The 26,000-nt window shown below is 48.2% G+C and overlaps 1 protein-coding gene across 3 annotated transcripts in view; it reads left to right on the forward strand.

The window, feature by feature from the left end:
• Window positions 1–26,000, forward strand: part of VPS35L (VPS35 endosomal protein sorting factor like) — a 1,734,364-nt gene that overhangs the window by 991,113 nt on the left and 717,251 nt on the right. For all 3 annotated transcript variants that reach the window (XM_069647157.1, XM_069647156.1, XM_069647158.1), the window contains exon 20: window positions 5,058–5,120. In XM_069647157.1, the coding sequence (XP_069503258.1) occupies window positions 5,058–5,120 (63 nt within the window). The remainder of the gene's footprint in view (window positions 1–5,057; window positions 5,121–26,000) is intronic.

Below are 26,000 nucleotides of genomic sequence, written 5' to 3' on the forward strand. Positions count from 1 at the left end.
GGCTGGTTACCATGAGGACAGCCCTTCTAGTGGGCCTCACATCAGCTTGCAGAATCGGCGAGATCCAGGCTCTGGTGGCTTCAGAGCCCTACACTACCTTTCACAAGGACAAGGTCATCCTGCGAACGCACCCCACGTTCCTACCCAAGGTGACTTCCTCCTGCCATCTCAACGAGTAAATAGTCTTACCCACTTTCTTCGCCAACCTCAAAGACGAACCTCAGAGTGTCTTGCACTGTTTGGATGTCAGATGCGCGCTGAAATACTACCTGGACAGGACCGAGGACTTCTGCAAGTCAGATGCCTTGTTTGTCACTTCCGAGTGGGGGTGGGGTGGTGAAGGCCAGGTTATCAGGCCTCCAAGGCCTCCATAGCAAGGTGGATGGTCGCTACCATCAAGGAGGCCTATGAGGGGCAGCACAACTCAGTGCCAGCTAACTTACATGCCCATGCAGTCAGGGCTAAGGCCACGGCCATCGCGTTCCAGGTCATCAGCAGGGTGGCTACCTGGGCCACCCCTTCGCTTTTTGTAAGCACTTCTGCTTGGACGCTGCCGCTAGGTCAGACGAGGCATTCGGACAGGCGGTTCTAAGAAACCTGTTTTCTTAAGGAGGGTCTCCTCTCCACCCTGGGGCTGCACTCAGTTTTAATCGCCCATACAGTATGGAGGAAAGTGGACGGGATGTAAGAGTAATTTATAGTGACTAACGTACTCTTAGTCCATAGTCCCCTTTTCTCCATATGTTCTACCATCCTCCCCCCTAGAATACTGGTGTCAACTGGCAACGCTGAAAATTGTTGACTCGTCAATGCGGACTGATGAGTGGCGCCGGTGGACGGAGTCAGGCGAGCGCATGCTCCCAGGGCCGCACCCCTGCGTGCCTCTAAATTTAAAGGGGAAGAAGATTTTTCTGGTGAAAAAAGGTTCCGTCTCCCGTCCATCGCGAGGGACGCCCATACAATATGGAGGAAAGGGGACTATGGACTAAGAGTACGTTAGTCACTACGATGAGTAACTATTAATTTACATTGTATACTATTTTGGCGAATTCGATTTTCGATGTATTTTTCACCGCAATAAAGATCGGGGTGGGGTGTGTTGGGTTAGGATGTGAAGCGATGTTAGGGGCACTGTGGTGAAAAATGCAAAAATAAATTTGATGAAGTTCAATTTGGCAAAATAGATTTGATGCAATCCCAAACATCATTTACTTTTACTGCGACGAAGATTCATTGTAATCCCGTAGATCCTTTACTCTTACTGGGACAAGTATGAATGTTTCAGTAACGATTCCCTTGATTCTTTAGGGTTCTCTCCTTATTGATACTTATATCAGAGTTCATGTAGTAATTCTCAATTATTATCCATTATTTCGTTTCTTCTGAGACGAGGATGATGCATTCACTCGTTATATTCGTTATCCCTCCCAGGTCTCCCGCTTTCCTCATGACCTCTTTTTACTGGGGTTAGCTTCACCGGGTCTGCTCTCAGGATGGGAAGCTTCTCTCGTGTCGTCAGGTTGGCTTTGAGTTGCTCAGCTTCTCTTTCTCTTGCTCGGTGTCTGCTATGTGATGTGAGTGGGTCTGTGGTCTCAGTGTTGTTGTCGGACTTAAAAGTCTACCACTTAAGGATCAGTATCTTCGTTGGGTTCGTATCCCCAGCTTCTTTTGTTTCCAGCTTCTCCCTTGTCAGCTTGACATGCCAGCCTTCATCCAGACGCAAACGCTGTGCATCCCAGTCTCTCTCATCTGCACAGCTGACTTGAAACTTCTGGGCTTCTCTCTACAATAGGACTCCTCCTTCTGCTTTTATGACTCATTGCTGGGTCTTCCACAGCCGAGCCTCGTAGTCCCTTTTCTTTGTTGCCTGAGTGTTCTGCATTACTCGGGCACTCTTATCTCAGTATTACAAGAATACTGCTCCTCATGATGAAACAATGGATATACACCACTGTAACAACAAAGTAACAAACAGTAGCTTGTTCTTCTTGTTTCCTTCGTGTTGTAGTTGATAATGGTGGGTTGTGAGGGAGTAACTTAAGGATCTCTTTGAAACTGGCGTCCTTCTCCACAAGGGGTCAGGGGGTCTCTCCCGGTGAGGTCCTACTTGCCTCTACCCCTATGGAGGGGATCGCTTAGCGGGATCACCGCCCTAGCCTCACAGGGCAAGGCTCCCCCCTGTGAAGAAGTGACTGCCGTATTTATTAGGTTACTCACCCTTAAGGTGATTTTCCTGGTGGACATCACTTCTGTGAGACTGGTGAGTGAGCTCCAGGTCTTTTTTACCTCCCTATTTGTTTTTTTCCAAAGAGAAGGTGACGTTGAGAGGGAGACCCTTCTCTCTGCCGAACGTCGTTTCAGATATCCATCTCTCTCAGAATAATTATCTTCTGTGTTTTTTCCTCCGCCTCACCCTTCCAAGGCAGAGGCACGATTCCATTGGCTGTACACAGTAGATGGACACTTAAGTTCTACGTCTCTCGTACTAGGGAGGCTTGGAAGGGGGACCAGCTTTTCGTTGAGTTGGCCTCAATGTAGTCATCCCCCCCACCCCTGATGCCCACACCTTCCCAGTCCTTCTAATATTTGTCTAAGATGCAACAGGATGATGCTACGGGTGTCGAATGTGGGGGTGACCAGGAGCACACATTTTGGATCTCTTACTGGATTTCTAGGTCCTCAGTAATTGTCTTGTGTGCCCAAATATATCATTGTGGCTTTAAAATTGCCCCTGCCCCCCGCCCCCCCGAATGGTGAACTGCAAGTCCCAGAATGCAATATAATGCCACCTGAAATCTAGTAACCCCGCTATACTTTCAGTGATTTGGAGCATGCAACAAAGGAGATTGTGTAATCGCCAGGTAGCTAGGTAGATATTCTGTCCCTGATTCCAAATTCGTTGTAGCTAGTGCTGGCACGGATGGGACCAAGCAAACCCTGTCCAGGTGGATCATTCTCTGCATCTCAGAATGCTATGATCTGGCTGGTTAGGATGTGCTTGAGGGTCTCAGAGCATATTCTACCAGAGGAGTGGCTGCCACCTATGCCCTATAGAGGAGAGTCCCTGTCCTGGATATTTGCCGGCAGCCCACTTTGCACACTTTTGCTAAGCATTACTGCTTGGATTCCCTTGCGGGTGAGGATGCCTGTTTTGGTAGCGCACTCCTCCTGAGTTTTCAGATTTATGTGGTGTCCTTGCTTCCTCACCCCCCTTCAGATTTACATACTGCTTTGGGAGTTCCACCCACAGATTCCTCTTCGCCCCCTCCCTACCTGTCACTCATTGCGGGAAGCTAATACACCCTCTGTTCTACTGTCCCTCATCTTCAGAGTGCTAGGGAAAAAGGGTGGAACTGAGGTTACGGGGCATGCGCCGCTACATGTACTGACAGCGACGTCGTGTCCGGCGCATAGATGCGACGGGTGGAGCCGCGCTGCGGGCCCAGGCAGCATAAACGTTTCCAGAGAACAGCTGCACTGGGGTAAGCATTCCATATATGAGGAATCTGTGGCAAATAAGTAATTTGTTCCTCTTGTTTTTTCTGGCTGAAGCTTGCCAGCCACGCCCTGAGTGAAGCTCCTCCCTTGGGTGCCCCAGTCTAAGCTCCAGTCCTTTTCTCTGTGTCAGGCAGGACGGAGCCAACTGCAGCAGCTGCGCCGAGCTCTGCCCAAATTGAACAACACCTCTTGTCTCATGCTCAACAGGTTCCCGTGCTGTGCAGGTTGCTCTGGAAGTTTTCCTTCCATCTACCCACACAATTTCTGCCTGGCACGTTTAGGACAAACACTGGCAGACCTGCGCCGTGTGTAGTTCTTTTTTTAACATTATTTATTACATTTTCTCCTCAGAAGCTTTGCGTGCTAAGAGGAGATGGTTACCACCACCACGGGAAGTTGTAGAGTTCATTGAGGGGATAGTCACAGCCAACAAGAAGTTAAGTAAAAGCTTTGTTACAAGGGCACCTCACCTGGCGGACCACCTCCCTGGGTTTTAGCCACATACGAGGGCTCACGTAAATCCTATTCCTCCCTTGTTGCTGGGGACCAACGGGCAAGGGCCCAAGGTTCGTCCAGAAAGGTACTTGTGATGTACCTTGCACTGTTGCACCCAGGGATCACCAGTCCAGGAGGTATTCTCCTTGACCATGTAGGCAGCGCAAGCACACCCCAAGCCCATATGGAGGATAACAAGCACATGAGGGGCAACGAACATCAACTGGTGCAAATTCCAAAGGGTTCTGGGATGTTGAAGGAGATTTCTCCTAGCTGGCACGGGCACATACTGCTAACAATGACTGAGAGCCTCAAGGCCCATCCTCGCCCAGGAAAGGTGACTGCTTCCAAAATTCAAACATTCTGCGTTCCCCCCGCGAGGGTAACACAGCAGAATCGGTGAGAGGAAAGGCCTGAATGGATAAACACAGGGCAAACGGGCCAATTCACCAGCCTGCTGTCAGCAGAATGGCCTTGTGTATTGTACGGGATAACTGGTAAGGAAAGAACAGGCCCTGCACACGCCGATGGGAGAACCACGCAGCAGATATGTCTCGGCGGCATTAAGCACTTTAAAAAGGCGAGAAGACCCTTTCAGTCCCTTTAGAACAAAATACTAAACTATCTCACAGATGTAGAATTACATGTAGTTTTTTGTAAAAGGTTGGAAATGTGCATATTCATCCAGCCTTCCCGTAGGTATACAAATGATTAATGCATGCTTAGCTCAGATAAAAAGTGCATCTCTGCACTGAAGCTGAAACAAGAAAGCGTCTTGTGCATAACAAAAGCATGAAACATTAAGTACAAGGTTGTGGGTTAAGGAACAGACTGAATTTGCCATGGGAGCATATGTTGTCTTTCTACAGTTAAGGACAGTATGCATGCAAACTAAATAAAACATATCTCATGTGACCATCTTTGACAATCCACATGGATTAAACTTGGATGGTTGATCGTGTCTGCATGCTTACCAAGCATAAAAATGATTTTAATGTTTGTTGGTTAAATACATGTTTAATTAAAGGTTTGTTTGGTTCTTACATAGTTTATTTTGTTTTCAGCTAAAGTCTGTTATTGAAAAAGTGATTGCTCATTTTCAAGACTTTGCAGTTCTTTTCTCTGTGGTAAGTTGGACATATTGTGTTTTTTCTCAGTGGCATATACTTAAACATCTCCCACTGTTTATAAAATGTTTTGATATGTATAATGTTATTGATTTGTAATTTATATAATGCTTTCGCCAAAGCGCTGTACATAGAACTTCAATGGATTGCTTTTCTCCCGCAGATTCCTCATCATGATAGATATCAATCATCCAGCTCTGCTGTTCGGAAACCTTTCGACAGGGGGCGTAGTGGACCACGACTCGGCCGTCGATCCGTCTTGTCTGGCTCTCAATCGTCAGCTCTGTAAGTGAGGTCAGACGTCGTATATATAGCCTTAAGACTACAAGGAAAATCCAAAATAATCACCCTTGGGTGATATTCTACCCTGATTTTTGGAGACCGACCTCAATTTACACAGAAGGTAGAAACGTTATTTATCAACAGTTAAAACATCCTTCACAAGACTCAAAATTAATTCAACATTTTATTCAGATTCTTTTGTTAAAAAAGATGGATCATCTCAGCATTGGAGATCACAGTACAAAACAATTCATTAAACAACTCTAAAAACATACAAAGTGCAAGTGACAATAAAATCTTTCAGATAAAAGATTGGACATCTTCTATATCCATAATTTTATGAAACAACACTTGGAGTAGAAATATAAATACTTCTTCCTCTTGTTCAGACCACTAATCGGTCTCAATTTCAACTTCTAGGTTACATTTAACACTAAAGGGAAGACTCAACATATTTCAGTCCTCTATAATTGTATGGGACTTTCATAAGGAGTGTTCACGAAAAAGAGTTTCTATATTTCTTTATGTTCTTTCACTGAAGTTCTTTAATCTCACGTTAGTCAGTGCAACTGTTGATAAATTATAATAAAACAAGTATAAGCTTTAATTGCTTAATTGGCTTATGACAAATTTGATTTGTCAACACTCAGATAGGCATAAAAATAAGCTGTACGAGCTGGTGAAGATAGTCATCTACGGTTCGCTGTTAAGGTATTGACCGCTTATAAACCGCTTCTGAAGAAATACATTTCTTCTGTTTTAAACCTTTAAATTAATTACAAATAGGAACTATCAAATCAGGCTAGCTGGGACTCGCACTAAAGGGATTCTTACTTGATCTCCTTAAGAGATTATTGAAATCTAAGTACGCTTTCAAAATTTTAGATTGCATGTTCATTCTATAATTTATTTCGTATGTGTTCATACAATTCACTTCCTTGCCACGTGACCTGTATGATTAATGGTAGAACCATCTAGAACCCTATCTGTTCTTGGTCTCATGGATGAATAAACAAGGTAGATTGTTTATACCTTTATTTTCTAGATGCTTCTCCTGTAGTTACTGTTCTTAATTCATAAAACGCTGTCCCCTCTCCCGAGGTGTCTGCCGTTAACCCGTTGTCCATAAGAATCCGGGGTTTCGGTCTTCCAAAGCGTCAAACCTCTGGTTATGATAGCCGCTCAGAAGTCTGAAACAATTGAAAATAATTTTTTACTGTCTCCCCTAAACTAATGGAGATCAAACTAGACAATCTATTCGACTTAGAAAATGTTCAGACTGAATCTTATCTTAGAGCCAGTGTGAACGACGTAGAGGACACGCCATTCACCCGCACCGCCACCTCCGGGGCGTCATAGAGGAGATTAACCCAGGTGATGAAGCAGTTCCAGAATCCCATCCTGCCCATTATGTCCCATAGAGCATCCCAACCCACTGAATCGAATGCTTTCTCGAAGGCCACCGCCAAGAGCGCCCTGTGTAGGTTAATCCCAATGGATCAGCCGGACATGAACCCGCATTGGTCTGGGTGGGCAAGGGACTATATCACTCCCAGCAATCTGTTGGCTAGGATTCGTGCTAGAACCTTGGCTTCCCCGTTGATTAATGATATTGCCCTATAGGAGGCCCAGAGTTCTGGAGGCTTACCAGGCTTGGGGATGACTACTATAAATGTCTTCCTGAATTCCGGGGAGAGTTGTCCCTTCTCTCTGCTCTGTAGGAACATGCAGTGCATATGTCCTATCACTGCTTCTCCCAGTCGTTTCCAGGTTTCTACCGGAAAGCCATTGGGTCCCAGGGTTTTCCCTGATTGCAGTCGCCACTTGTTCCACCGTGATCTCGTCTCAAGCTCCTTCATCTGCTGCTCTGAGAGACTGGGGAGTTCGATTGAGTCTAGGAAATGTAGGCCTTCTTTCTCGGTTGCACTCGGCTGAGAGGGGAGTATAGTTTTTCATAGAAGGTGGCAAATGCCTCAGCAATGTCGTAGTCTTCTGTTAGTAATTCCATCCGTTCCGCTTGGATGGCCTGTAACTGCCATTTGTTTCTCTCCCACCTTTCCAGCCAGGCCAGGGTCTTGCCGGCCTTGTCCCCTGTCTCATATATTTGACTACGGACAGACCAGTGGGCGACCCGTGCATTGTCTAAGGCCACTTTTCTTAAGACCTCTTGTGCTGTGACTAGAGCCTCCTGTGAGGCCCGGGACCTGACTCAAGAAATGGCTCCTCTTTTGTTAGATGCATCTAAGATTTCCCTGGTGTGTTGTCGGCGATGAGCCAACACCAAGGAGATAGCTTCCCCCCAGAGTACTGTCTTGCAGGCCTCCCCTAGCGTAGTTGGGCTGTCTACCGATCCCTTGTTTAGGCTGAAATAGTCTTTTGTTTTTTGGGATAGGCCCTCCATAATTTCTGGCATTCCCAGGTAATATGCTTTCATGCGCCAGGTTGTGTTGGGTTTGGTTTGCCCACTCTTCAGTGCTATCAGTAGGGGGGAGTGGTCCAAAATGCCCCTTGCTAGAAACATAGCAGACACTAGCCTGTGTACCATGCTCTGTGGGACAAAGAAGTAGTCTATCCTGGAGAGCGATCCATGGCGTGGGAATAAAATGAGAACCCAGATTCCGTTTTGTGCAGCGCCCTCCATGTGTCCACCAGCCCAAGTGCCTTTGCAAAAGAGTGTAGTTTAGTCTGGGTATCCGGGTTCCTATTGCCCCTGCCCGACCTTTCCTGTCTCCATGATCTCATTAAAGTCTCCATCCAGAACCCATGAGTCTACCTGTTAAGTAGTATTGCTTGGAGATCGTTTAAGATTCCATTGTGAGCGGTGGGGGTGCGTGTGCTGCAACGATGCCCCAGCAACTTCCCCACATTTCCCCAATTGCCACAACAAATCGGACTCACGGGTCGGTGTGCACGTCCCCCAGTTGAAACGGTACCCTCTTATGTATAAGGATCATCGTACCCAGTGCCCTTCTCGAGAATCATGCGTGGTATGTTAGCGAGTAGTTGGATCTCTCAAAGAATTTGCATTCCGTTCCAACTAGGTGTGTTTCTGTTAGGAGGGTAATGTCGGACGAGTGCCGGTTGAGGAATTGGAGTACCAGCCTTCGCTTGATACTGGAGCCCAGTCCATTGACATTCCATGTCAACAGAGATATTTCCCCTTCACGTGTCATGAGTACCCCATTGGCATATTGTAGGGTTTGAAGGCAGTACCATGAGCCTCGAACCTCCCCTCCCCGTCGGTGCCGCGCTAGCCTTGTGCGCCACTGTGTTTCTTCCCATGTGTCCCTGTATCCCTCGCCTCACTTTCCACCTCTGCGTTGCCGGACATGGGCATCCCTCTACAGCGTATCGCCTGTCTGTGCCCTGCGTCCCACCTCTCTGCCAAGCTTTGCAACCAACTATACCAAACCATAAGGAGAATTACTTGAAGCTCTGCCCATTGTAGCATTTCCCCAACCATGATGCAACACGTAGAGCAAACATTCCCGTTTCCCACCCTGTGCCTCCCCCTACCTGAAGCACTTTGTGCTCTTTCTCGTGCGCTGCGTACCTTGTGAACCAGAAATGAACCCAAAACAGGCCAACTACGGTTGACCAACATTCCCCATATCCCACCTTGTACTCCTCCCCAACTTGAAGCACCTGTCGCCCTAACACCACACCAAACAGGTGCAAGAGAACTAAGTCAACTATCTGCGGGGTGCCCGCTGTTGCTGTTTGTGTGGGCCTCCATTACCGCTCTGTAGCTGTTAAACTGGTTTACCCCTGAATGCCTTTGCAGTAGTGCTGGCCGGTATCATTGGGGGCCCCAAGTCATCCGTTACCCTCTGCCCCCGGCGTGAGCTCTCAGGGCGCTGTTCGGGCTGCTTCCTGTGAGTGGGGCAGAGTTGGGGAGCGACCCGGGTCTGGCTCTTGTCTGGGTCGTCCCTTCGGTGGCTGGTGTCCAGGCGATGAGAGGACATTTATTTCATTTATTTCAAGCCATGATCGGGCCTCCTTCGGGTTATTGAAAAGATGCACTGTTCCCTCATGGTAGACTTTGAGTTGTGCAGAGAAGAAAAGAGCGTACTTCATGCCGAACTCGTGCATCTTCCTTTTGACTGATTCAAAAGATTGGCGTGTTCTCTGGACCTCTCTGGTATAGTTTGGAAAGAATCCGATCCGATAGCCATTATGCGTGATGGGGCCGGTTGCAGCAGGGCATCACGGTCTCGCTAGTTTAGGAGTTGTGCTATAATGGTGCGGGGGGTGGGTGCACCAGGGATGGGGTGGCCCGCCTGCATCCTGTGTGCCCTATCCACAGAGAATGATTTGGAAAGTTTCTTTGTGGCGAAGAGTTCTGTTAGCCATTTTTCCAAGAAGAGCTCCATGCTGGGCCCCTCTTCCTTTTCCAGCACAGATGCAAATATTGTTGCGCCTTGCTCTTCCTTCGCTGTCTTCTGCCCTGTTTTCCAGTTGTGAGTTTCTGGGTGACCACCAACAGTTGTTTCTCCATTAACTTAATTGCGTCCTCCGAGTCCGAAATGCGGCGTTCTGCCTCTCTGACTCTCGAGGCCATGTTCTGCATGTCTTCCCTGAGAAAGGATACCTCAGATGAGAGGCCATTGATTTTCTCCTCCACGCAGGACCTAAATTCCCCTATTCGCTACTATTTTGTCTCGAGGGGAGATTGGGGGGTTTAGCATCTCTACGTCCGTAGCTACTATCCCTATGGCTGTAGTCGTGGGTTGTTGGGACCCCCCTACTGTCTATTGGTCCACCTTGCACTGGAGCCCCATCTTCCTGACTTTGTTTTTAACCATAGTTCCGCCTGATCAGCCTCTCCCAGCTTCTGTGCAATGTGGGTATCGGTATTCAGATGGTTCTGCGTCCTTCACTCCGCCCGTGGCCGCTGAGGTCCCTGGATTTATTTTGGTCTAAATGGCCTCAGGGGCGGGCATGTGGAAGTTAATGCTACCTCCGGCTTCCCTGTTGCGCCCTGCCAGGGTGGGCTGGCCATGGTCCGGGCTGGGGAAGTGCCCCATTACTGTCTGCGGCGCAGGGCCTGACTTTCTATGCCTTTCGCGTGGGGCCTTGAGGGCTCTGGTGTCCCCCGCCCCGATCTTTGCGAGTGGGTCTACTGGGTCTAGGAGGCAAGAGGAGCTTGCTGTGCGGGTGTTTGTGCCCTGTTGGCCTTTTTTTCTTCTGTGTTAGTGGCCTGTAGTATCCCAGGCTGCCTTGTGGGTCAGGTGGCTTGTGACTGGCTGGAGTGAGTGGGGCGTAGTGGATGTGCGACCCGCTGCTTCTCTTTGCTCGAGCGGGCTATCCTCCTCCTTGTGTTGTTGTGGCCCCAGTGGGCCTGGTGTCTCCCACTGCCTAGCCCCTCACCTGGTTGCGCCAGATCCCCACTGGATACGTTCTATCAGGGTTGCTGTCCCTCTCCTTTAGCCCTGTCTCAGGCCGTCCTGCAGCTCGCCGCTGTGATTTCTCCGCCTTGTGGGGGAGAGCCACCCAGTGTCGGGTCCACTGATGCCCTTCCGCACGATCCGCTGCATGGCCCCACTGCAGTGTGAGGCCCCCGGCCCGCCCTGGGGGTTGGAGGGGGCGGGGAGAGCACCCAATGTCGGGTCGGTAATTTAATATTCCAGCAGTCGGCCACGCCACTAGTGCTGCGCCGGGCCGGATCCAAATGGCACAGAATGTTCTGTTGCTCTGCCGGCAGTCGTTCCGCGGGCCTGCAGCGGTCTGTTGACGCAGAGTTCTGCCGTCCGGGGCCGTGGTTTTTAGTGTTTTTATGCCGGGGAAACAGGATATAAATGCAGGATTTGCGCGGCTATGCAGGAGCTATGGAAGCTCACGTCTGCATTTCTCCACTGCGCAACAGCGCCCCCACCCTTGTTAAAGTTTTAATGGCTGATTAGCCTCCTCCTGTCGTTTTTCCTTCTGCAGCGTTCAACGCGGGGGAAAATGGAGGAACTGAAGCATGCAGCGTAGTGACGTGCTATATATACAACGTCTGACGTCCCATCGGGAGCAGACGGTCTAGAGCCAGACAAGGCGGATCGATGGCCAAGTCGAGGTCCACTACGCCCCCTGTCAAAATATTTCGGAACAGCAGAGCTGGATGATGGATATCTATCACGATGAGGATTCTGCGGTAGAAGAATTCATAGAAAGATCATTACGGTGAGTAATTTCTACATTTACATACAATTATTACCACCCGACCGAAGTTGGGTTGGTACTTGTTAAGATCGATTTCCAAAATCTGCCCTGGTAGGGGGATATTTGGGAAGCCACTCTATTATAGTGAACAGGGAAGACACTGAGAGGTTAGCCAAAGCCTAGTCAAGGCAAGGTAAGGTAGGCAAGTAGTCAAGGCTTAGTCTGAGGAAGGTTTTGAAAGTGCTCCAGAACTAAATAAGTCCACACGAGCAACACCAATTATTCAAGTTAGACATTAAGTATATGAAAATACAATTATTTATTATGCCTTTAGTTACACACAATAAGCATATAAAACTCACAGGTAAGTATTGTCAATGAAAACCATATATAACATACATACACAGTCACCATTAGGAGAATAGAGTTGCATATGAATAGTTACCAGTGTTCAGCGGGTAAGTACTCGATGCAAGGAAAATAGATAGAAAACAGTCAGAATAAGCGCAATTAGTGCTTCCCTCAAACCTATGACGTCCAACCCACAAGTTCCAATATATAGCTTCTTTGGTTAAAGTATTTAGCAATGATGGAGTGAGCTGGAGGTGATGCTAACTTTTTAAATGTTAGATCACTATTTACCTCAAGGCAGGTAAGTGCCCCTCTTTATCCTGTTCACCAGGTATGACCTAGGAAAGAATCTCTATCCCAGGTTCGACAGCCAGGCCAGAGGTAGTTGGGGACAAGCACTTTATGCCCAATGTTAGTCATGGAAAGAGAGAAATGGGTATGTTAACGTAGGACCGAGTCAGTTGCGTTGCATAGCAAATGGTTCCAGTCAGCTTCCAGAAGAAAACATAAAACGAGGAAAGATGAAGACTTTTGCAGTGCAGACCCATTAGGACACTTCACTGGATTGAAGGAGGATTGTCCAACGAATGTCACCCCAGTCAGGCAGGCAACAGGCGATCATACAACACCGAACACAGAAGCAGCCCGTTGGAGGGAGATGGCTGGAATTACGAAGACATGCCACTTGTGGAACAAACTGCCGAGTTCCAAGGCTCTGCTCACAACGACGACAGCTGCAGCGAGGAAGCCCAGGAGCTTGTCATTCCACTGTTTGGTCCACTGACACTTTTGAAGGCTTTCCAGGCACTGATCCTAGAGCATAGGTCGAGGCTGGTTGTTCCCACCCGTCCAAGGGTTGAAACACCAACGAGGGTCTTCTGAGATCAGGCAGAGAAGCAGGGCTCAACCTTGCCAATCTTTGGAGTCGATGCTGGTCAGCTACAGGGGTCGTCCTCTGGGTAGTCAGCGGGCTGCGAGTCTTCGTAGTAGTCTTGGATCCAAAAGTGATCTGAAGAACAGCTGCAGGAGTCCTGTTTTTAGCCAAGATGGGAGCATGCACAAGCCAACCATTTGTAAGGATCTGCACCATTCAAACAGCCACAGGTTGTCCAATCCAGTATCCAAACTGCACTTCACTGTAAGGTGATTTGTGCACTTGTAAAAATAGAATTCATGAAAAGAGTCATAGACTCTCAGTGCGGACAGTCTTAGGGACAGTCAGTTTCCCCACAAGAATGATCAAAACAGCCAAGGGAAGTAACGCATCAGTCTTTACTGACCGCCCGACAGAGTTCTAAAGAAGCAAAAAGAATGAGATTCCATAGAAATGTATTTGTATTTATTTTTGCATTTATATCAATGCACAAAGCCCTGAGGCATCTAGGTGCTAGTTACAGTATGGAGGGACAGGTGCTAAAAGAAAATATATTTCCTAACAGTACTCAAGTTGGCCTTGCTGAGATAGGGAACCTGCGACCTGCAGATCACACATTTCGCAGCAGCATGAGCTCAACCTGCTGAGCTATTTTACCAGTATTTAATTGGCAACTATACTACTTGGAGTTTAGGAAATGGAGTCTATATTTTAATATATTATGCTCTCCTTACGTTAACACTTCTTTACTATTACTTCTAATGTATGTTTTCCTTCCATATATTCCTTATTGTTTAAAATAGTGCTAGGATTAAACTGAATTCAGAAACTTTAATTAGCCACCTGGGTCATCAGGGGTGACTGACCTGTTCCAACCTGAATATGTTATGGTGGCATTGTGAAAACTGGTACAGGACATGAAGTCCCAGGTGTGTGTGTGTGTACTGTGACGAATCCTAGGGTATTGTCACTGTTTCCATGGGAGAAGCCCCTTCCCGTGAGGCCAGGGAGGTGAGGCCACTACCTGATTGTCCCCCTGGGGGTGGTACTCAGCTGGTGGATCTTATGGGGAGGGAAGTTCTCCCTGGGAACAGTGGCGATCACCTTTGGAGAACACAAAATTCACCACCTTCATTTCAATCCCCTCCTTACTGTCACCCCACTCCTCTGGTGCCACATACTTCTATGTATATCTGTAGAATAGAGTATTCTATTCATACAGAATAGACTGGGATGAAGAAGAGTGAGGCTTACCAAGCTAGAGTAAATACAATCACTCACACAAAGAAGATCAAGCAAGAGGGAAAAAGCCCACTGCGGAACTAAAACACGCGGTGCAATCTGTTGAAAACCGATTGAGTGATAAAAAGTGAGGAAGGACTATGTGCGAAGAGAAGCCAGCCCAGGAGCAGAGACGGAGCAAGCCAGCCCTGAGGAGCAAGGAACTAGAACACGCTGGTTCCGTGGCGAGAGATCCGACGAGAAGGGAATGAAATGCTGTCAAGGGAGCACAAGTGTCTTTAGAGGCCCCATGGAGGGGAAGCCTGTCCAGTGACGCGGAGAGAAGAGACCAGACTGGTGAGGCGGAAGCTAGGAAGAGACACGCAGCAGGGTACGCGAGAGAAACCGGATGGCAGCTGCAGCAGTGAAGAAATACCACACTATTCCCAGGACATGCCAGAGACGCAACAGCATTTCCCAAAGGTAGAGAAAGTGTTGGGCTGGTGCCAAGCAGAGGGCACGAAACAAGTTAAATAGATACACACCAATATACCGGGAGACAGAAAGGGATATACGACAACTGCACACAGGACTGTTAATGCACAATGAACATTTGATCTGCAATCCACAAATGACGATGTCGAAATATGTGACAAAGGAGTGAGATCTCGGTGTAACATTGAGATTCGACAAATTAATAAATTAAACATTGTGTTGACTTAATGACATTAACTAAGGGAGTGCCGCCTGGACAACACCGGGCAACCACTGGTTGCCAAGATGTTGCCTTATAAGTTTTGATATTCAGTAGACAGTGTAAGGAACTCATGATGGCAACAGTAAAGACAGACACAAGTGATCACAGTTCAAGGGTGTTTATTAAACTGTATGAATGGGTGAGAAAAACACCTAATCTAAACCTAAATCTAAGATGGGAGCAAACTACGACCATCAAATAATAAGGCAGTCCTAGTGGCGTCTTGTCAAATAAAAAGGGCCTATACAAAAAAAAAGAAACTATTGCCAATCCTTACCGCTAAGTTACAAAATAGTGTTGTATAGTGTTAACCAGAAAAGAAAGAAGTGTTCACCAAATAAGACAGGATGTTATGGCCGGGGGTCTCGCTTCCCACGTTTTAAGCATGGGACAAGGCGGGACTCTTGAGCACAGCACCCTCCTGGGCTTCTCCAGCACAAGCTTACAGTTCCTTTCAGTGATATCAGGGCCTTCTGTGGCCAAGTCTTTCATACAAAGTCTTTTGCTTCAGAGGGCCTGATATATCATAAACAACAAAACAAATGTTCCTTTCAGTAACCTTCACGTCGGGTGCCTTCTCTTCACCCTTGTATCCCTCTCAATCGGGCTCCGATCCTTCTTGCAACGTTGGCCTCCCTCAGCCGGGTTCATTACTGCCTTTCTTTCAGAACATCAACAACTTATAATATTCAAGAGTCTCAATGTCTTTTTAGTCGGTCGAGTTCACATTTGCCAGATTAACACAGTTCACTTTGCTTTATCACAAGTGCAGGATTCACTTCCCTTAACTTTCCTCTTGCTTATGTGTCAAAGACCTTCGAGTGTACAGGGGTTTTTACTCAACCCTTGTATGACCACTTTGGCCTCTTACGCTGGGTTCTCCTAGGGCCTCCTGGTATCTGTAGTTTTAACAAAAAGGGGACCAGCCAGATTTTTTCGAATAAGCGCACATGTGACGTCGGACCACTCTGCAGCTGGTCTCCCTGGGTTTTAAAAGTTCATTAACCCACAAGGGGTTTGTTCTTCAATTCATAGCATGCTGCCATTTGCAATCTTTGTTCAATATAGCTAGGCCTTCTGTCAGTTCTCCCTCCGACTCCCCGGCTGTATTGAACTCCTTGGCATTTCTTGTCCCTGGAGTCAAGGACCGTACCATGGTAGCAAGCGCCTCTCTTTACCTTGGTTATCAGTGTGGGAGGGCCCGTTGAACCGTTGACACCTGTTGCACCGAATCCACGTGATTTTACCGCGAACAAAATCACTGCATGCAAAAGGTCTGCATGGGAAATGTATGCATAACAAAATTGTTTGTACATTTCCCGTGCGGACATCTATTAAAAAAAAAAAACCACATCCATACAAACACACACCCCCACCCACACCCCCCCCACTCAAACCCCCAACACACTCCCAACCCCCTACTTAACTTTCTTTCCGATGCGTTGTGTCCCTGCAATGCTGGTTCACTTTCACATCCGTGATCGGGAACCGGCGCCGCAGGGTCCTTTTCTTTTCTTTTTTAAAAAAAACTTTTGTTCGGTGAGCTACAGGGGTGTCCTCCACAACCTGGAACTTCCCCTGCATCCTTTTTTCTTTTTTTTTTTGTCGGGCAGCTGCAGAGGTGTCCCCCGCAACCCCTGCTCACTATACTGTATAGTATGGTGAGCAGTGTGTTGCGGGGGCCAGTCCCTGCAGTCTTTTTTTTTTTCTTTTTCTTTTTACCTATTGAAAATGCATACCACCAAAGGTTCAAAATTTTGGTGTTCGAACCTTTGGTGCTATGCATTTTCTGACTTTTTGTACAGTCGGTAACTTTCGGTGCGGTCATTTTGGCTGAAACCGTTGCACCACACGCTAGCTGTAGTTTCCAGTCTTATAATTCTTTTCACGGAGGCTTTGCGGGTCTGGGTCGAAAAGGGTAAGGGCATTTCCCTCCTTGTTGTTCTTTGAGGTCTCGCCGTCTTTCTCCTCCTCTTGAACGTCCTGGCACAGCCTTCTCCTCTTGCATTTCGCCTTGCTCAAAGTGTGCGCTTGTGCTCCACCTTTCATCCCTGTGGGGAAGGGAAAGGGCCGTCAGGTGTGTGTAGTTATTGTAATTTGCCTGACTCTGCCTGACCCTTGTGTTGGGACATGTCAGCTAAACAGCTCTAGTGTTAGTCCGTTGTCTTTCATGGTATAAGAAAGTGTTTGTGTCGGAAAAGGGGGTGGGGATAGAACATCTGCATATCCTACGGGGTAGAATGGGGATAAGGAAGGGGTACCGAGTCTCACCCATCGGTGTCCCAATTCCACTCCCCGAGGATCCCCCATCCAGGTGATCCTTCCTCACCTGGTCCACCCCCAGGAATTGGATCCAATAGCGATGACCGTGTCCTAGCCACCTGGATGACAGGTTCCCGGGCACTAGCGGGTGAGACACCTTCAGGTTTCTCACAACAGCGATTGAGGATCATACTTATTTAGGTAATTATAAGTGAGGTGATTTATTATATCTTTGATACACATTACAGAATACCGTCAAATTATATGATATATATGTAATTTATAACGCGCCTATACACAAGTGTTTCAAGGCCTGACAAGACAAGGTAGGGAAGACAGAGGAAAGACAAGACAAATGATCTTACTGGGTCTTGTGTCATTCAGATCGTGCAAGTGCGACAGCGCAAAGTGCCGGGTGGAAGGGAGGAGGGGAAGTGACATGGAGAGATAAGTGGGAAGTGCAATCAGGGTAGCAATTGCTCTGAGTAGGTGCAGCCAGAGCAGCGCGGCTCTGGGTAAGTGCGAGGAGACGGGGGACTGTAGAGGTTACAGTTACAGCCCCTAAGTGTGTGGTAGGCCAGGAGGCAGTGCAGTGGAGACTGATCATGGAGGAGCCTAGTGCCCAGTGAGGCTCTGAGAGTAGCCAGGCAACCAGTCGGTGCAGCAGACAGGTAGGTCAGCAGGGGAGAGGGAGAGAAAGCAGAGGAGAAAAGGAAGGTCTTGAGCTTGAATGATAACGATGCACTTGAATGATAACGGCAATATTAACATCTTAACGACGTCATAATGATACGTCAGACATCTGTGAAGTTAGATAAATATCGGCCATTTTGTGGCACACACAGGACTCTGTAAACTAACTAGAAGAGATCGCAAACACTTGTAGTTAAGGACTCATGAAGGTGAAAAGAATGCTCTTGAAGCCTAAGCAATACTGTATTGCCATAATATTGTAGAACGCCATCATTAACTTCATTTTAGATATTTCTTGACTGAGCTAGACGCCTGATCCTATTGGGACACCTTAGTGAATACAGTCTACCAAAAAAAGAAGAGAGAGCATTCTGCTCTTCATGAGCATGTCATGCCTCGGCGAGTGCTCTAGTCTTCCCTTGAGATGTAGTTTTGGATGATCCGGAATCCCGAATTTTACAATTCTTGTCCTCGTAGTTTTTTTTTTTGTTACTCTTTTTATTGCTTTTACAACATGTTAAATATTTCCCCCAACTGACCTCCTACCCCCTCCATCCCCCATTACCCCCCAGAGCGACTTCTGAGGAGTCCCCGGTCCAGTGCTTCCATGGAGTGGTCGCTACAGGTCATTGCAGTTCCAGAAGCTTTAGGCGATGGGGGCACCACACGACCCGAAAATCATCCTTGAGGAAGGCTAAGGTTTCTCCCCAGTCTTTTGTGAACTTGTGCACATTGTTCTCCATGGCATACGTTGGCCATTCCAAGGCCATGGTTTCCCATTTTTCCGCAGCCAGTCCTGCAACATGGGAACCTCTGTACCCTTACACCTTTGTGCTGTTAGTCATTGCTGCGAGTGTTAGGACCACCCTTGCCTTTTCTCGGGGTCTGGATTCTCTCGTTGCAGCACCCCCTTTGATTCCTAATAGGATCCATTGGTCTGCTGCCTCCTGGTCCGTAAGCCTGGTCCTGCGCTCTTTGCACCTCCCTCCAGTCCTCATAGTTTTTAATAGGTACATGATACAATAACAGATAGTCACTCTGTTCAACAAGAATAATTGTGTGATAATTCAAGATAGAGGTGTATTCTTCTACTCTCCTTAACGGTATGCATTCAGTGTATTAGTGCTCCTTGAAAATCGGTAAACTAAGTAGCTCTGCATTAATGATCCACAGTTATAGAACCCTTAACTGAGGCAGACTATATGTTGCCCTATTCATAGGTGGGAGCAATCTCTTTGAGCACTGTGAAGGCATCAGGAAGTAGACACAGAGAACTGAATTCAAGTTTAACTTAGAAACATTTATTAACAGAAAAAGGGTTGGAAAAAGAGCTAGCTTGCCCTATGCTAGGGTGTGATTTCCCTACCCAAACAAACTAAGTATAGTCTGTGTCAGGAAGTCCAAAGTGAAAGTCAGTCTGTGCCCAAAGCCTATGCTTGCCTTCACATCTATTTGTATACAATGTGTACAATTGTGTACTCCTACCTCTACCCCCTCCCTAACCCCAACCAAAGAGCAACATAACTACACAGCTTGAAATCTGTTCGTAATCACAATTAATATTGTTGGTACCGGACCACAAGCTCCTTTGTCATCTGCTGATCCAAACAGGTTGTGCACCAAAGTGTTACAGGTTGCTATATTCTGTGAGACCTTCCCCACAACCCCTCTGCTGGATTGCCCTATGCCACACTGCTACCTCTGCCATCGACCACCTTCTCAAGTCTTCCCACCACTTGCTTATATATGGGCCCTCTTTTGTCTTCCACGCCATAGCGATCCTTCTCTTTGCCAGTACCCAGGCCAGATCTATCAGCCTGTCTGGATGTTTCCGGGCGTGTGAATGTACCCAGTAAGCAGGCCTCCGGACTCCATCTATATCTAGTTATGTCCCCTTTTCTCATGCGCAATTCCATTTCCTGCCAGAACCCCTGTATTACTGAGCATCCCCAGAACATGTGTCCCATCCCGCTTCCCTCTCCCCACAACTCGGGTATACTTTCACCTCTGATCCCGGAAAGTGAAATAGTTGCTGTGGCATCATGTACGCCCTGTGCAGGACATAGAACTGGGTAAGTTTCAGTCTGGCGTTTCTTGAGACAGTTTTCCGGTCTAGGAAGGCTCTAGACCATTCCTTATCTGTCATCATTTTTCCCGTGTCTGCTTCCCATGCGCCCCTCCCTTTGGCCACCTATGCCAGTCTAGTTTCCAGTAAACCTTGGTACAGCCTTGACACCTCATGTCCCCGTTCTGATGCTTCATATAGAAGCCCCAGCACTTTGTCCTCGTTGGAGAGATCTGGGGAGTCTGGCCATCTTGTGCGCAGTGCCTCATTGCAGAGTATGTCAAAAACGGTCCCTGATAGAACCCGCACTCCTCGACGATCTCCTGGAAGTCCCTCAGTCTAACCTGGGACAGCAAGTCACCCCTTTGCACAACCAGTGTTTTCTGTGCTGCGCCAGGACTTCATCCACAGTCATGCAGATAGCTGGCAGTAGTATCTGAAGTGAAATAGGTCCCCGTAGTTTGAGAATTGCCATTGTTCTGTACCGGATTTTCCTGGCCAGTTGTAAGATGCTGGGGAAGTTGGGGATCCTACTGTTGTGTAGCCAGAGTACCTCCTTTAATATGTGTGGGGCAATTGTTTGTGCAAATAGGGCATGTTCTGTGGTTTCAAGGTCTGCCAACCATCCCGCTACATGCCTTAGTTTTCCCGCTAATAATAGAGTTCAAAGTTTGGTGGTCTTAGTCCCCCATCTTCGTATTCTCTCTGTAAAGTGCCGAAGGCAATCCTCTTCTACCCCTACCCTAGATGAACCCCCCTATTATCGTGTTTAATTCCTGGAAGAAGGGGCGCAGGACGTTTGTGAAGTGGTATAACAGTCGGGGTAGGGCGACCATTTTTAAGAGCGCTACCCTTCCCACCAATGAGAGAGGCAGATTTTCCCAAAATGTGATAGAGGCCTGCAGCCCCGTTCGGGCTCTTACCATGTTGTGCTGATGAGTCTCTGCCACGTTGTGGTGAATGTTTATACCTAGGTACCTGAAAGTTTTATTTTTCCATTGCAGACCTAGACATGGGAGTTGCGACTCTTCTAATCCTGCCCAACCACCCAGGGAATATACAGGACTTTTCTTGGCTGATTGAAATACCTGACAAGTTGGCAAAGTTTGGGGGACAGTGGGCACCCTTGCTTTGTGCCTCTCAGTATGGGAAATGGTTCCGATATATGTTTACCAAGTTCATACCCTGGCTACGGGTCGGGTGTAGCAAATCTGAACCCATTTTATAAATCATTTGCCAATCCCAAAGGGAGGCAATTGGCCATTCCCATCGGATCGAGTTGAAGGCTTTGATAGCATCTAATGCTATCCCAGCTCCCCCCTCCGACCAGTCTCGTGTGCCTTCAATAATGGTGTGCAGTCATTGCAGGTTGTCATAGCTCTTCCCGGGACATACCCCGGCTGATCTGGGTCTATCAGCGTTCCAATCACCCTCCTTAATTTTTCAGCCAGGCCTGCTGTAAGGATCTTGGTGTCCAGGTTTATTAATGATATTGGGTGATATGACTCGCAATGCTTCCTGTCTTTCCCAGGCTTCAGTATTGGGACTATGATAGATTCTTCCATACTCTGGGGCAATCTCCCTGTCTCATATGCTTCTCATAAATACGTAATCTGTTTGGCGCCAGTCCCCCTATGAATTCTTTATAAAATTCAGCTGGAAGGCCATCTCCTCCTGGGGTTTTGCCGCGGGTCGCAGCGACGACACCCTGCAGCTCCTCAAGAAAGAGGGGTTCTTCCAACATATCTTTCAGTTCTGTCCCCAGGGTAGGTAAGTTTGTCTGACAGCGTCTCCTCAACTACCCCCATTCCTATTTTCCCTGGGTCTTCGTACAGGTGTTGGTAGAATGTCCTAAAGGTCTTATTAATTTCTCCCTGCACCCTCCACAACTCTCCACATTCGTCTACTATTTCTATAATATTCTCACGATTGTCTTTGCTATTGCATAGCAATGCCAATAGCTTCCCTAGTTTGTTTTCCTGTTCGTGCAGCCTTTCGGTATATATCTTGCGTAACTGCTCCCCCCACTTCTTTCTGTCTCCCCTTGCCATGCCCTCTGATTTATTAATTTTAGCTTCTGTGCTTGACAGGTCTCGCTCCAGCTCTTTCCGTACCCCGCCACCCCCAGCCTTGGCTAAGGCCACCCCTCGAATCACCACTTTAGACGCATCGCACAGGGTCTGCTCCCTTTCAACACTGCCCTCATTAAGGTCAAAGTAATTATCTATTTATTGTTCCAGTTCATCTCTAAACATTCTATCTCATAGGGATTCCGCAAGGAGCCTCCAAGTCTGTATCGGGGCGGGTGATCGGTTTACAATCCAAACTACCAACAGTGGTGCATGGTCGGATAGGGTCCTGCCCTCGTATGAGACACCCACAAAGTCCCCCAGCTGGTCTTCCCCCCTGAGGAAGTAATCTATTTGAGTATATACCCTATGTACTCCTGAGTTATATTAGAAGACTGGCTTAATCCCCTTGAACGATCTCCAGATGTCTTTTAATTCTAGATTCCTCCTAAATTGCAGTAGGAACATTGTTGGGGGGGACAGTTGCATATTCTTACTTTCGAAGGGATTGTGTCCTCCGACGTATTCCTTATCTTAGATAGAAATCCTTCAGCTTTGCTGGCCTCGGAAAATTTTTTCGCCAGAGGGCGCTGCGCGTCGATGATCGCCGAGTCGATGACCCTCGACGGCCTCCGTGCCGACGTCGACGTCATCCTGCCTATAAAGGCCGCGCGCAGCGTCCGTTGCTCAGTTCCGTTTTTCCGCGCTTCGTTGTGCCTCGGAACACCGTTGCTCAGTTCTCGTCAAGATAACGTATATAATAACTACTATTTACCTCGATATCGATGGCATCCTCCTCCGACCCGACGACCCCTCGGTCCGGTTTCAAAAAGTGCCGAGACTGCGGGAAGAAAATGTCGTTGACGGACCCTCACAGGGTCTGTTTGTGGTGTCTGGGAATCACGCACCAGAGTTCGGAGTGTGAGGAATGCCTTTCCATGACGGCGAAAGCCTTGAAGGAGCGTAGGGGGAAGCTCGAGAGAGGTAGGTCAACTTTAACTTCCTCGAAAGCTTCTTCGGTAGAGTCGAGACGTTCGTCTCCTCACCATAAAAAACACTCTCGATCTAGATCACGAAGTGGCTCCCACCACTCGTCGACATCGAGACACTCGAAGAAGAGACGTAGGAGATCCCCTTCGTCATCTTCGTCGAGTTCTCCTGAGAGAGTTCATTGCCCCACAAAACGCAGCTCGCAAGCTGAGTGGGAGGAATTCAGGAAAAAGATGCTAAGCGTCTTCGAGAAAGCGGCCTCGTCCCCCTCGAAGACAGCTGAGGGTGATACCCCGGGTAAAAAACCCAAAAAATCTAAACGCCGCGAGTCGCAGTACCCGGCGGAAAAGTCAACCCGAAAGCGCCTCGAGCCATCGGGAGATAAAGCATCATCGACGCCATCGTCGAAAACTCCTTCGAAACAGAGGTCGGCGCCATCGACGCCGTTGTCGAAGGATTCATCGGCGCATCAGTCGATCGAGTCGACGCCGACGTCGACGCCGATATCGACGCCGGTGAAGGAAAGAACCACGGCTACTCCACAGCCAACGGTTAGACAAAAGACCTCCGACTCGACGCCGAGAACGTCGACGTCGTTCTCGAGCAAGACTCCGATCCTTTCGAGTTCTTCGAGGCCTAGTACACATTTCTCGACGCTTTTCACGGCGCCTTCGAGTACTTTCACGTCGGTGTCGACGACATCGACGTTTTCAAGGCCTGTGATGATGGCTCCTTCTGCATTGGAAATGGGGTTTATACCATTCCAAAAACCAATGTATCCCCCTTTAACCTCGATTTTTGAGGAAAGGGAGGATTCAGACCAAGATATTGATTTACAGAGGACCACATCACCAGAGCCAGAGACTTTCGCCTCTGAGGAAGGAAGATTAAAAAATCTTCAGGATGCACTTCAGGAAGCTAGTGGCTTGGACACTTCTCCTGAAGCAGAATTTATCAAACCAGACCCAGGAGAACATGCGGAGACTCCATATAGAGCTCTGATGTCTAGAATCATAGAATTTATGGGTTGGTCTGCACCTTCTCCTGCCTTTCAGCAGGATGACCTCACTGACATACTGGACAAGGGCCCACAGGAGGATCCTGTGGTTCCATTTCACTCTGCTCTACAGAGAAGGATTTTGACAAACTGGGAAACGCCAGAAATTATCCCGGCAGTAAATAAAAAACTGTCAACAAAATACAGGGTGGCTAGTTCTGACCCTGAATATTTGTCAAAACACCCTACTCCTGAGAGCTTGGTTGTACAGGCTGCAACCTCATCAGGCAGCACATCTGCATACCCCACTGCTCCGCAGGATAGGGATGACAAAAAGTATGATGCCATGGCTAAGAAGGTTTTTTCTGCCTGTAGCATGGCGTTAAAGTCTATTAACGCGACCTGTACGCTCGCTAGGTTCAGCCACACCCTTTGGGAGTGCGCTTCATCAGCGGCTGACTGCCTCCAAGAAGGAGAGGAAAGGGACGCATTTTTAAACATCATCAGGGATGGTAAAGATGCGATGTGCGAGACCCTACAAACTGGCCTAGATTCTGCTGACAGTATCAGCAGGGCCATGGCGGCAAGTACCACAATCCGCAGGCATGCGTGGTTGAGGAAGTCTGGTTTTGCCTCTGACGTGCAGACCAGGCTTTTGAATATGCCCTTTGACGGTTCTACCCTCTTTGGAAAGAAGGCGGATGACAGTTTGGAGAAACTGCAAACGTCCAAGGCAGCAGCCAAGTCATTGGGAGCTGCTATCCGTCAGAATACCTTTCGTCCTTCGGGATCATCGTGGAGAGGACGGTCCTTTCGTTACTATTCCTCATATGGAAGGGGCAGGGGACGACCGGCTCAAAGAGGCCAAGGAAGATTTACCCGTGGTGGACGGGGTAGGGGAAAGAAAGCCGCACCCGCAGGAGCAGGAGCCACTTTACCTTCGGCAACTGCATCAGCCGCTTCAAAACCACTCTGAGGTCTCCCCTCACAGAACACCAGTAGGGGGCAGGTTAACTCACCATCTGACGGAATGGCAGGCTATTACGTCAGATGCTTGGGCTCTGGAGACAGTGGCCCAAGGTTACTGCCTGCCCTTCCTACATATCCCTCAGAGTCATCCACCGGGGAACAACCCTTTGAAGCTTCCAGATCCGCTCCTCTTGCAGGAGGTTTTAGACCTGCTAGAGAAAGGTGCCATAGAACTGGTACCTGTAGCGGAAAGGAACAAGGGTTGGTACTCCCCCTACTTCATAATACCGAAGAAGGACGGAGGACTGAGACCCATCTTAGACTTACGGGAATTGAACAAATTCCTCCGAAAGGACAAGTTCAAGATGGTGACTCTCTCTCAGATCCTTCAGGCCCTCCAGCTTCAGGACTGGTTGGTATCTCTAGACCTCCAGGACGCTTATTTCCATGTGCCGATCCATCCCAGGCACAGGAGATACCTGAGGTTCGCAATTGGCAGCTCTCATTATCAATTTCGAGTTCTGCCATTTGGGCTAACCTCCGCCCCGAGGGTCTTTACCAAGCTAATGTCGGTTGTGGCTGCAAGTCTAAGGAGGGAAGGGATTCATGTCTACCCTTACCTAGACGATTGGTTGATCAGAGCTGTATCTTCGGAACAGGCTCAGAGACAACTAGATTATGTTTGCCACTTCCTTCACAAGCTGGGCTTCTCCCTCAATTTAAAGAAGTCACAGATGATACCATCACAGAGACTCCAATTCATTGGAGCAGTCCTGGACACTTCCCTGGGAAAAGCCTTGCCACCAGAGGTGAGGGCTCGAGATATTCTGCAGATGGTCATCAGATTTCAGAATGCCCAATATCTCCCAGCCTACGACTTTCTGAGGTTGCTAGGCCTCATGGCATCCTGCATATTCCTCGTGCCGGAGGCTCGCCTGAGAATGAGATCCCTCCAGTGGGCACTGAAAACTCAGTGGTCACAGTTCTCAGGAAGGATGACAGATCTCCTTCGGATCCCGGTCAAAGTAGCCCGAGACCTTCAGTGGTGGGCCTGTCGGGAGAACATCCTGAAAGGAGAAATGTTTTGGCAACCATGGCCGGAGATAACAGTAGTCACGGATGCCTCACTCACGGGGTGGGGAGCTCACGCCAACGACTTGACCATCAGCGGTCGTTGGTCTCCATCGGAGTCCAGACTACATA

The sequence above is a fragment of the Ambystoma mexicanum genome, chromosome 2q, assembly GCF_040938575.1.
Source record: "Ambystoma mexicanum isolate Mex_15411 chromosome 2q, UKY_AmexF1_1, whole genome shotgun sequence".
Taxonomy (NCBI): Eukaryota; Metazoa; Chordata; class Amphibia; order Caudata; family Ambystomatidae; genus Ambystoma; species Ambystoma mexicanum.